The 12,069-nt window shown below is 39.9% G+C and overlaps 1 protein-coding gene and 2 pseudogenes across 4 annotated transcripts in view; 2 read left to right on the top strand and 1 right to left on the bottom strand.

Annotated features, from left to right (window-relative positions):
• The window catches only part of LOC144662526 (uncharacterized), a 379,417-nt pseudogene that overhangs the window by 234,659 nt on the left and 132,689 nt on the right, over positions 1–12,069 (bottom strand). The window lies entirely within an intron of this gene.
• The window catches only part of LOC144662537 (uncharacterized), a 241,253-nt pseudogene that overhangs the window by 42,963 nt on the left and 186,221 nt on the right, over positions 1–12,069 (top strand). The gene's annotated exons all lie outside the window — the stretch shown is intronic.
• LOC144662542 (uncharacterized) overlaps positions 1–12,069 on the top strand; it is a 44,896-nt gene that overhangs the window by 6,921 nt on the left and 25,906 nt on the right. Inside the window, exon 1 of one of the 2 annotated variants that reach the window (XM_078523371.1) lies at positions 11,258–11,617. The exons of the other annotated variant lie outside the window; for it this stretch is intronic. Within the exon in view, the coding sequence (XP_078379497.1) occupies positions 11,447–11,617 (171 nt within the window). The 5' untranslated portion in view covers positions 11,258–11,446. Of the gene's footprint in view, positions 1–11,257; positions 11,618–12,069 lie in introns of those variants that run through there. 2 annotated transcript variants of the gene reach the window in all.

A 12,069-nucleotide genomic window follows, 5' to 3' on the forward strand; every position in this document is an offset into this window, starting at 1 on the left:
ATATAAATGTTTACGGCTTACCTCACAGCTTATATGATCAATAGACCTTATGCACGATAACGTAATACGCTCACGTTTACGCGAATTATTTTCAACCTTCTGCCCCTTCATACAGTTTTCACGTGGGTATTCTTTTCATCTTTGCTGCCTTGGGAATTCGTTCATGATAACATTTACAAGTTTTCACTTTGAATGCGAGGCTTGGTGGTGAAACTAGCCGGTCTGACATAAACATGCAAAAGGGCTATTGATACTGACCACACCAATTTTTGTTCCTAGAAGAATCTTGCTTATGTATCAGACAAAATTACTTTTATTGAGAATGTAAGGATGGATCATCGGACAAACATGGTAAAAACGAAAGCCTTTTTGGAGCTTTTTGGACCAGGCTTATGGTGCCATTCACTAGTCAAGCTTGATTCAAAGCCCAGCTCACTTGCTATTAGGGAATCGCGTTTTATTACCACCCTTAGGACCACATTTTACCTAAACAAAGACATTATAGAATATTGTTTGTATTTAGTTTTGATCACTTCCTATGCCGGTCAAGTGTCAATGACGTAACCCTCGATGGAGGACAATCATGCCGATAGCTAAGAAATCCGACTTTTGTCAAAAAATAATGCCACTTTAGGTACAAAAAGGTAGTCTTCAACACATACAAATAAGTCAAAATGGTTAGAAAGGTGGAGGAAAAGGTAGTTGAAAGATTCTACCCTCACAAGCTTTTGATCAATATTAATGTCACGTTGACTATTCCAGCGGTTTACCTAGACCCTAAAATAGTTTCAAGACAATCAGATACTACTGGACACTAATGCCATTGTTTTCTTTTGTTTAGTTTTGACTATTTAGCACTAAATGTTAGAGGTTGTTTTGCGATTTTAATAAAATCCCCTACACGGATATTTTGAATGTTGACTGGTTGGTTGACTGACTGACTGACTGGCTGACTGACTCACTGACTGATAGACTGACTGGCCGAACGATTGACGGACTGACTCACTGACTGACGGACGGGCAGACTGACTGACTGATCGACTGACTGACTGACCTGCTCGCTGGCTTGCCGGCTGGCTGGCCGACTAACTGACTGACTGACTGACTGACTGACGGGCTGGCTGGCTGGCTGGCTGGCTGGCTGACTGAATGACTGACTGACGGACGGACGGACGGACGGACGGACGAACTGACTGACTGACCGACTGACCGGCTGGCTGGCTGGTTGACTGAATGACAGACGGACGGACGGACGGACGGACAGACCAAGTGACTGACTGACTGACTGACTGACTGGCTGGCTGGCTGGCTGGCTGGCTGGCCGACTGACTGACTGTCTGACTGACTGACTGACTGACTGACTGACTGACTGACTGACTGACTAACTAACTAACTAACTAACTGACTCACTGACTTGCAGGCTGGCCGACTGACTGTAACAGAAAATTGTAACATCAGTGCCTTAAACCACTCGGCCACGCTGCCTCCAACACTGCAGGCTAGTGCTATAAAAGGGGTAGGCACTTTAAGTTAAATTCCCTCCGCGCCCAACTAGGCTCACGAGCTTCAACGGTCTACTCTCATGCCAACAGGACTGAACTTTTGTGCAAGAGGTCCTCTGTTCCACGAATATGTTTAACAATTTTAACCCTATTCAGACCGGACTTTTTTGGACCTTCTCTGACCTATGTAACTTCCAGAATATTTAAGCAATCACAATGAAACGTATAGGATGTGTTGTATGTCCGAACATCTTTCTTTTGGTATACGTCACGTGGTATGCGACAATTACATCATGATGTCAAAACAGCCGCCATCTTGGATCCGCCATCTTGGATTTCAAATTTTTTCCAAAATGCCAGAAAAGCACCCAAAATTACTGCAAAGTACTCAAAATCAATAAAAATGTGCTTTAAACCCGTAAAATGTAAAAATAATTCCATTTAAGTTGATTTTTATTAACAGAAACACGCAAAATTACAAATTTGGGAAAACATGCCTATCAAAATGCCGTTGCCATGGTGATGTCAAGTTCCTGGCACATCATCCAACCCTACCAAATTATTGCCGGATAAATTTTAGGAAAACTCAGAAAATTTGACAGCGTTTGGTTAAATCTTAAAAAAGTTATAAGAGTTCAAAGTCAGCTCGGGCCTCAAAAGCCCCCCCCCCCCGGTCTGAATAGGGTTAAGGTGGCTTACTACAGCTTTGGGTGGGTAAATGAGCCCAACTTTTAACTCCTTTTTTAAAAGGTTCAGAAACGTTTTATCTTTCCCTTATTGCTTTTTGTTTTGATGTAAAATCATCATATGCCACATGTGAACAATAAAAATGCTAAAAAACAACCAAAAAGCTTAATATGAGACTGGGCATTAGTAGTTTCAATGGCGTTTTTCGTTAAATGTACATGAATGCCCCAAGCTCCAAGTTTCAGAAATTAGACATTGGGCCCAGTGGAACATTTATGCAAAATAAAATATATATATATATAATTGTAAGAGGGATTTGTCGTAAAAGTGGGAAAATTTGATATTTTGCCTATTTTAAAAATAGCTCGAAATCTGTCTAAGAGATTTTCTTTTAATTTGCATGAATGTTTCATCAAAGTTAATTTCTAGTTTCTAAAATTTTGAGGTGGTCATACGCATAGAAACAGTATTGAAATTACTAGTGCCCATTTCCCTCTTAAGCACTCGGTCATCCCTTTCGCGTTTTTAGCATTCTTATTGTTCAAAGGACGCATATGATGGTTGTACGATGTACCAATCTCGTTCCCAGAGCCTGCGTTCCCCTTGACCAGCGGTCGGGAAACTCAACGGCTCTGGTCGAATCCAAACCACCCTCGGAGACCCAGGGGCAGTTAGTGGGGGCGGGGGAAAGTCTATTCGGTCGAAAAAAAATCGTCGAAGAAAAGTCAAGAACGAAAAAAATAGCCCCTGGGGACAACCTCTTACCGGACCAGTTCCAAAAGGACGCCGTCGTTCTGGCTTCTGATTGGTGCCACAAAACTTTTGTTTTTTTGTGCCCAATCAGAGAGCAGCAAGACCAGGAGTCGTTTCGTGTGTTCTTACACGGAAAGATACGAAGCCTAGTTGGTCGCCATGTTTTCTGTTCGTTGAAGCTACAGTTGGAGGAGAAAAGTTGCAGTCACAGATGTAATGGAAATCGTTCGGCATATCTGCAAGAAACTTACGCGAAATACGCTGGGATCTTCGTAGGTATCGTACACACACCGATTAACTGATGTCGATATAACTTGGACGTGTTTCGAAATTCGCTTTCTTTGGCTGGACGAACAGTTTCTGGTTTCTTTCTCCTGCTTTCTCGCATCACTTGCTGTGACTGAAACTGTGCCAATGCAGAGTATTTTTTTATTGCACGGGCCAGGCAGGTATGTCAAGCAACGGACCTCTTCGTGTACGAGTGCACCAATGCGCTATCGAGCTCCATGCGAGTACTTGTTCACAATGAGTAATATTCATTTGGAAGAAAATTGCCATGACGGTCGAGTCAATTCTTTTGTTTTTGTTAATAAAAAGAGAAAGAGAAACCTTGTGGTCGAGTTTCTGAAATTATTTAAATTTGTCAAATCTTATTTCACCCCTTCAGGTTCCTCAGTATGTATATAGAGGTACATACATGTACTATCTTAGAGAGTATGGTGCCTATTTACATAGTGAAGTTTTGCCTGTAAGAGCCTAGAAGATTAACAACCCACAGCCTGAAATTTACCATTTAGACACCCATTTTTATAAGAACCAATTCCATCTAAAATTTGGAAAATATTCTTATTTTGTAGGCAAGTATTATTTTCATTATTCCCATTGGAAATACTACCTCTTTGTGGTTCACTGCACCAAAGTGGCTCATTAAATATCTACCACTAGTCACCTAAACTTTGGGAATAACTCCTATTACTTATATTTGGCTATCAACCTGTGTTCGCATGTAGAAAAAGTGAAATTGTACAAATAACTACTGTACTTCCTTACCTCAAATGCTGCACTCAAAGTGTAAATATGGCAGCCCTGTTTTATACTTTACAAAAATGCTTTGTTGCATGCCCCTGTAACTTGTATACCTTATCTTTCAAATATGAATATTGTCAATTACCCCAGTAAAAGCATCATGCATGATGAATGAAATACCAGTAAATTTGTATGGCCTGATAGACAACAAGGATTTGAATCCAAAGGACTGTGTCAAGCACAGATCAGTCACTCTTGCTTGGAATTGGACAAGGAATGTAGGAAAATTGTTTGGCAAAAGTCTTTATTAAAATGCATTTCCCTGGAAGATCTCAAAAAAATTAAATCATCAAAGCTGATGAAAGAATGGGAAAGCAATGCCATCACATTGCATTCTAAGATGTAAATGTAGACTCTAGTACTGTTACTTGTTCCACCTAGTACTATGTTCATCTGTTTGGCTTTGAGGTTGTGTGTTATTGTTTTGAAGTGACAATACTGTTTCAAAACAAAAAATGGCTGCAAAGCCAAATGGGTGGACTTTTTAAGGCAAGAAATTACACAAACGCCTGCTGTTCTACACCTTGTTGGTCTTTCTCCTTTTCTTGTTTGAACACAAAAAAGGTTTGTTTTAAGATCTTTATGTTTTGTTTACATGTTTCATGATTGTAGTTGCTAAAAACATCACATCCTGGCAGTAAACAGGATATTTCTCATAGGGAACTACAGTGTAGGGTTAACTTCCACAAGCCTTGTAGGTCAAAAGCATAGCATCTGGAATTTACTTACTGGGATGTCATAGGTTCATTGCATGTTGGGAGATTTGAAATTACAAGTTTGCCTGTGTCACTGACTGAAAAATCACCATGATCATTGAATTGCCAGGCATGTTTCTATCACTGTGCAGCACAGCTTGAGTTAAAAATACAACAGTGGCACCTGATCCTGGTATGAACAACATATGTAAATACATCAGTGATCATTTTCAGTAACACCTGAACTCTGAAGTTCAAAACCCAAAGATTGCTTTTTTGCTGCCGTCAATCATAATAATGGCAATAACCCACAAACCTTAAAAAACAAAAACAAGCTAACAGATTTGACCTGGTTTAAATGTCTCCCGTGACTGGTCCGCTTAGATGATTGACAGTAGCAAAAACTGTAAACCGGTTTAGCGGTTGATTGAGCTGAGTTCATGTTACTGAAAAGCACAATAGATATACAGTATCTCAATCTGTATTATGAAAATGAAGACGTCATTGTTTTTCAAAGGCATTTTGAAAACCACTTGTCAATCAATCAATTTACTTCATCCCATTTTACTGTAGACTGAGCTAGACTGGGCAGAGGCACACAGGCTATAAATTGTTTTTAGTTATACAGTTAAAAAAACAACATCTAAAAAAACAGTCAGGTCCATTGATGAGGAGTCTATTAAAACGACAGACATTGGTATATACAGTGGCTTGGAAGAATTCTGTGACTCAATATCATTAGTTCCTAATCCGAAGGCCGAGCGTAGCGGGGTTTATAATTTTGTCCCTTAAAGGGCTCAGGCGGGATGAAATCTCGTGTGGAGTTTACGGTCATGTATATATATATATTTAATTTGTGAGCTTGGTGTCTGGCGGAAATGACGTCACACGGCCGCGCGCTGGTGGCGTAATGGTGTGAGGCGAAGAACTTGAAATCAGATCGTCGGGACTGAGGGCGGGGGTTCGAATCCGCCTAGGTTTTTTTTTTTTTTTTTTTTTTTTGGGGGGGGGGGGGGTTCGAATCGTGAGCCTTTCCTTTTTACCGTTTTTCTTTTCGAATTAAAATAACACTGATTTCCACATAATACTATTCAGGCTATATACCTTTCATCGCCATTAGGGGCGAGCGGGCGGAGGGTTCGAATCCTCCTGCCGTTCGTTCTTCTTTTTTTTTTTAATGCCCTCAAATAAATGTCCAAAATGCGACTATCCAATAATTTGTCGATGATTTTGAAAATAGCCTGCGCTTCCCAACGCTTTATATCTATTTACGAACCAGAAAGAGCCGCCATCTTCAAAGCGGAGTATACCCTGGGAACGAGGGTGTCGCGGCCATGCCCGTTACTAGGCAACTCCAAAAAATATTTTTAAATTTCTAACAAAAATATCTTCCTGCCCTTCTGTGGAAAATTGAATATGTACAATTCAATTAATGTTCAACTTCAAATAATCCACTCCTTATTTATAACACCCCCCCCCCTCCCCAACCCATAGCTTCGCGAGGCCCTGCGAGTCACGTATTACTAGTTATAACAAGAAGCTTGAGAAGCTTAAGAAGCTTAAAATCGGGCGCTTAATAATTAGCTGTCTGTTTTGACTTGAAAGGCACGGTACAGTACAGTAAAAATCACTGGAAAAACAGTCACTTAAACCTTTTTAGGCCGGGGGGGGGGGGTGGGGGGGCTTTTGATGCCCGCGCTGACTTTGGACGCCTATAACTTTTTCAAGATTCAACCAAACGCTGCCAAACTTTGCGTGTTTATCTAAAATTTATCTCGAAATAATTTGGTAGGATTAGTTATTGTGCCAGTAACTTGAAATCACCATGGCAACGTCATTTTGACAGGCTTGTTTTCCCAAAATTGAATTTTTCGTGTTTCTATTTAATAATGAAAATCTGGAATGTTTTCAAGATTGCATTATTACTTAATGACATAATGGTCTCAATTTATAAAAATATATTTCGCACAATACAAACAAACGATTGAACTAGACGTCTAGAAAATATTAATTTGTAACACTTAGCAAAGTGCAGCCTTTTCGCAATACTTAATAAAGGCGGGGTTTTTACCTGAAGACCAATTTTTCCAACGCTTTAGGTGGCTGACACATTTCAGTATTTTCCAGCCCTTACACTTTAATGGAACAGTATACAACTCCTAATCAGGTAACTACTATTGTCAAGAAAATGATCACAACTTATTGACCAATGATTAGGTATTTGTTTCATACCATTACTGTAATAGCAACTGGTGAAGAATAGTAGTACTGACCCAAAGTATAAGGGCTGGAAAACACTGAAAACCATTTCAGCCGCGTTTCAAGGAATCCAAAAAAGCTTTACTTATCCCATATATATTTGTTTTGCAGTATTTTGTTAATTTTTGGGCGATTTTGGGGGATGTCTGGGAGGCGATAGTTTTTCTCAAAGGATTAGTAAAATTTAGACAAATAAGAAATATTGGAGATTTAATGTGATTTTAAAATTTGAATTTAAAGTTAAAAATTGGTGGATGGACACCAAACAGTTAGCCTGCAGAACAGGTGGTTTATTTTTTGCGAGGTTAAGGCGGTTTATTTTTTGCGGGGTTATTGCGAGGTCGCGCGAAGCGCGAGGGAAAAATTTATTTTTCCTTCGCGCTTCGCGCTTGCCCCCACGCGACCCGCAAAATAAAAACTCGCACTTCGCGCTTCTACCCGCAAAATAAACCGTCTGTTCTGCAGGCTACCAAACAGTCTCCTGACAACCCGGAGTGCTCTTGCGAGGGGGTCAACTGTTTGGAGGTGTTTCCATTCTTTTCTTCAATCCCTTCTTAAAATTTCTTAAAGTTCCATTCAAATTCAGGTAGAACCCCACCTTAAGTTTTGTTCTTGTGAGAAAACAACAGAAGTCAAAGGTTGCGTGATATAACCAAGCATGGATTTTAATTCTCCCTCCCTTTCCATCTCCTTAGCCTTTCACCCCCACCTGTCCCTCCCTGTCTACTCTCATTCAATTTAATGTTTGTTTACATTTCCTAACCAATTCAGTATCGTACTAATCTGTGCCAAGCAATCAGATGATAACAGAAATTTGCCTTAATTTTGATCTCCCATACCAAGACCTTAGAGTATAAACCACTAATAAAACAAAACACACTTGATAATAATTCTCTGAGGTTATACACCTTGCAGTATTAACGTACTAACGAACTTGATAACAAACCCCATGTCGTACTAAGGATTTTCACTGATGTACAGAGGGTCTGTATATTGACCTGTAACTTGTATACCGTATTGAAAAATTCAGAACTACCGACTTCTGCCCGCTACCATGATAGGCCGTCCCCTTTTTTTTCTCTGTTTACCGTCGAAGGCGTTTCCTAATTTTGGGTCGGTCGGTCGGATCAAAAAAAAAAAAAACTTAAAAAAAAAATCAGGAGCAAGCTGAAACTAAGAGCCTGGAAACAACGAAACGTGGTCTCAAAATCAACATGGCGACAATGGAGAAAGAAAAGATCGATGTAGTGGTTAAACTCAGCCGAGAAAAGCGAAAACAGATGAACCACCAACACTCTTTTGCGATCTGCAAGCATCCACGACTTTCCAACAACCGCTGGAATAGCAATTTTTTCTAATATCCCCTTTTTTTTTTGGAAAACCCCAAAATTTGGGTCGGTCGGACGACGGTAAACGGAGAAAAAAAAGGGGACGGCCATATCATGTTGAAAAATTAGCTCGTTCGAAACCGTAGCAAAATAGTTAGAGACAGACAAGATACAGCCGTTTACTGGCAGTCTTTGAAAATCCTGAATCTCGTCAAAATAAAGTTTTAAAATTTCCTTTATCAATATGGTTCTTATCTTTTTATTCAATTCTATGAACTGCTTTTATGCAGTACTGTCCATAATTTCCTCAAAGTTTCGGGACAAATGGATACAAAATGTTTCGTGCAGAATGTAATTTGATTAAGCGAATGTTTTCACGTCTATAAATACTTCAAGCAGTGAATGAAAAACCGTTTTGTTTTCATCGATGAGAACCACTTTCATAATTATAGTTAATGCATAAAAAATAACAATCAGATCAGAATACAATAATTATTAATGTAAGGTCTCGCTATTATGTCTCGGCAGAGAAACTTCTTTTTTGCAAGTTCAAATGTATGCAAATTTCGTGTGAAATGTAATTCGATTCCATTGTCTTGTTTACAAACTCTTTCTTAAGAAAGTTGTATTTTCGTGAATAAAACCCATTGGCCCGTTTTGTTTTCCTGATCATGTTTGTCTGTGATTTTTACAAAACATGTGGTCTTTTTTTCCGAAACTTTAAGTTGTACAAAAATTCCTATTTTGAACACAGATGTCACTTCCGGAATTTCTCATCTAAAATTCAATTGGTATTTAATTATAATTATTCGAAGTTTTCATTTTCAAGTCATCTTTTCATTCGATAGTTTTACTGATCTCGTAAAAAATTCCATTCAAGTTCACACCAATACTGTATATTGCCAATGTTTTGCTGACGTCTTGAGAAGTGTCTTACTAACGTCACTAGTCAAATCTGAAAAATATCCAAACCATGTTGTGCAAACATTCTACTCTTTGTGACAGGCGACTTTGACGCCCAACTGTGCGGAAATGAAAATCGACATACTTCTTGCTAAATGAATAAAAAATAGTTTTAAAGTGGAGTCCGCCTCAAAAAAATGTACCGCCAGATCACACTGCTACTTGTAGAAACCAGCAAAGCGTCTAGTTTCAAAGTTTCCCACAAAAACGTGACATGCGTGACATGAATGACGTTAGCCCTTTTATTTACAAAAATAGCTTGAACTTGTCAAAGCAACTACAGTTTCACAATGGTGATTATTAGTACTTTACCCCTTAAGCTTTTTTCTCTGTCCTCCCGCCGAAGCAAAGAAGTGAACCAGATTGCAGATTAGCCCAAAAGTCGACCCAGTGTTCCTACCGACGATTTACTGTCAAAACTGAAATGAAACCGATTGGCCCAGGCTATCCCCGTCATTTTTAGCCGACAGGAGACTATCGTCTAGGACGACCAAAGGGTAAACTATAAATCGGCCACGCCCGATTAATAATATTGATTTTAATTGTGCAATTTTCATAAATGATACACATTTGCACTTTACAAAATTAAAATGACATTTCACGAATAAAAATCAGTGAAAACATCAGATTAGAATTAAAAGCTAAGATTTAATAAACAAGTTAAGCTTATAAATAAGTGCATTTACATTTAGCTTCATTTGCACGTTTATGTCAGGGAAAAAAAACGAATATTACATCATGAAATTCACTGTTCTCAAAGAAAGCTGAAGAAAGTTGTGCTCCTCTCGTACACGAAGCTGTCCGTTGCTTGACATACCTGCCTGGCCCGTGCAATAAAAAAATACTCTGCATTGGCACAGTTTCAGTCACAGCAAGTGATGCGAGAAAGCAGGAGAAAGAAACCAGAAACTGTTCGTCCAGCCAAAGAAAGCGAATTTCGAAACACGTCCAAGTTATATCGACATCAGTTAATCGGTGTGTGTACGATACCTTCGAAGATCCAGCGTATTTCGCGTAAGTTTCTTGCAGATATGCCGAACGATTTCCCCTTCATCTGTGACTGCAACTTTTCTCCTCCAACTGTAGCTTCAACGAACAGAAAACATGGCGACCAACTAGGCTTCGTATCTTTCCGTGTATGAACACACGAAACGACTCCTGGTCTTGCTGCTCTCTGATTGGGCACAAAAAAAACAAAAGTTTTGTGGCACCAATCAGAAGCCAGAACGACGGCGTCCTTTTGGAACTGGTCCAGTAAGAGGTTGTCCCCAGGGGCTATTTTTTTCGTTCTTGACTTTTCTTCGCCGATTTTTTTTTCGACCGAATAGACTTTCCCCCGCCCCCACTAACTGCCCCTGGGTCTCCGAGGATGAATCCAAACCGGAACCAGGAAATCCTGGTTCTGGCTTGATTGTGCGCGTGCGCCGGAGATTGTGGTGAAACGGTCGGTGAAACGAACAAGTTTTTCAACAGCCAATCAGATTCAGACGCCTTTGTGGCGGCTTTACAGAATAGCCCAGAGGTCCCGATCTCTGGCGCAGACCAAAAGGATCGCTGCCTCTGGGGACGAGATTGACGATGTAAGAGAAAATAATATGAGAATCATCTTACAAAAGAGTAAAAAAAAGTTGCGCTCATTTACCCCTCAAAACTGTAGTAGGAGCTGTAGTAAGCCACCTCATGCTTTCAGGCCCCAGTTGTTCAAAGGGTGGATAATGCTATCCACCGGATAAATCACTATCTGGTGGATAGCGAAGTAGGTTTTGTTAAGACTTATCCGCTGGATAGCGATTTATCCGGTGGATAGCGTTATCCACCCTTTGAACAACTGGGCCCAGATAGCTATATTTTTGCTTTTTTGTCAAACATTGTGTGACCTGTCACGTTATTATCATGGTGACGGCTCAACCAATAGCTCGCGTCGGCGTTGCAAATACCGTATTTGTGAAAGATTGTATGACCTGTCTGTCTCCAATATTTCCTCAAGCGGTAAAAGGAGACGGCTGCACCCAGGCTATGAAAGCAATGGCTTTTGTTTTGTTTTGGTATATGAAATGTTGGTACACCGAGCGAAATTCCAACCACGACGCCTTTTCATTGCTCTGGGTGATACTGTGATACATTCAGCTTATTAAAATTGCACGCGTTCAGGTTGTTTTTGTCTTATTCAAACATGGCTGAGGCAACAGACATCGACGCCATTGATGACCTTGGGGAAATGTTCCAAAAAATGACGGCCCTTGGTGTTTCAGCGAAAGGACTTCGGACATTAGACGAGATGAAGGAGCGAGTGAAAGAAACGCTTAAAATGTCAAGGAAGAAATCCAGTTGGACGGCAAAGGAGGTGAGATTATTCAGGCTGAGGCTCATGGAGTCAATTTCGTAAAATCGATAGCTCGACACATGACTTAGTTTGTCAACCTTAAAACATCCAATGCAATTCCTTTGCTGGGTATAAAGTACCGTCTAGTTAGTAATATAACCGACGATTCAGTGTATTTAAATGCGTTATTTCGAGACTAGGGCAGACGAAATTTCAGTTTTGAACAACAGCGAGAAATGATATTCTGAAGATGGGTTAATCTATTCCTGCCGAACGGCCGAGAATATTCCTTGAAAAGAACAGTATAGGTGTCAGCACGAGAACCCACAGCTATCTATTTAAAGTATTTCTGGCTGTTTCACAATGAGATTATCTTGTTGTTTTCTTGAGCAACTGAAGATCACATAACGTAAAGGATATGCGAGGGAGACGTTTTGAACAGGAATATATTAAATCGAAACCGCAAAATGAAA

The sequence above is a fragment of the Oculina patagonica genome, chromosome 8 (assembly GCF_052425735.1).
Source record: "Oculina patagonica isolate OP01 chromosome 8, crgOcupat, whole genome shotgun sequence".
NCBI lineage: Eukaryota > Metazoa > Cnidaria > Anthozoa > Scleractinia > Oculinidae > Oculina > Oculina patagonica.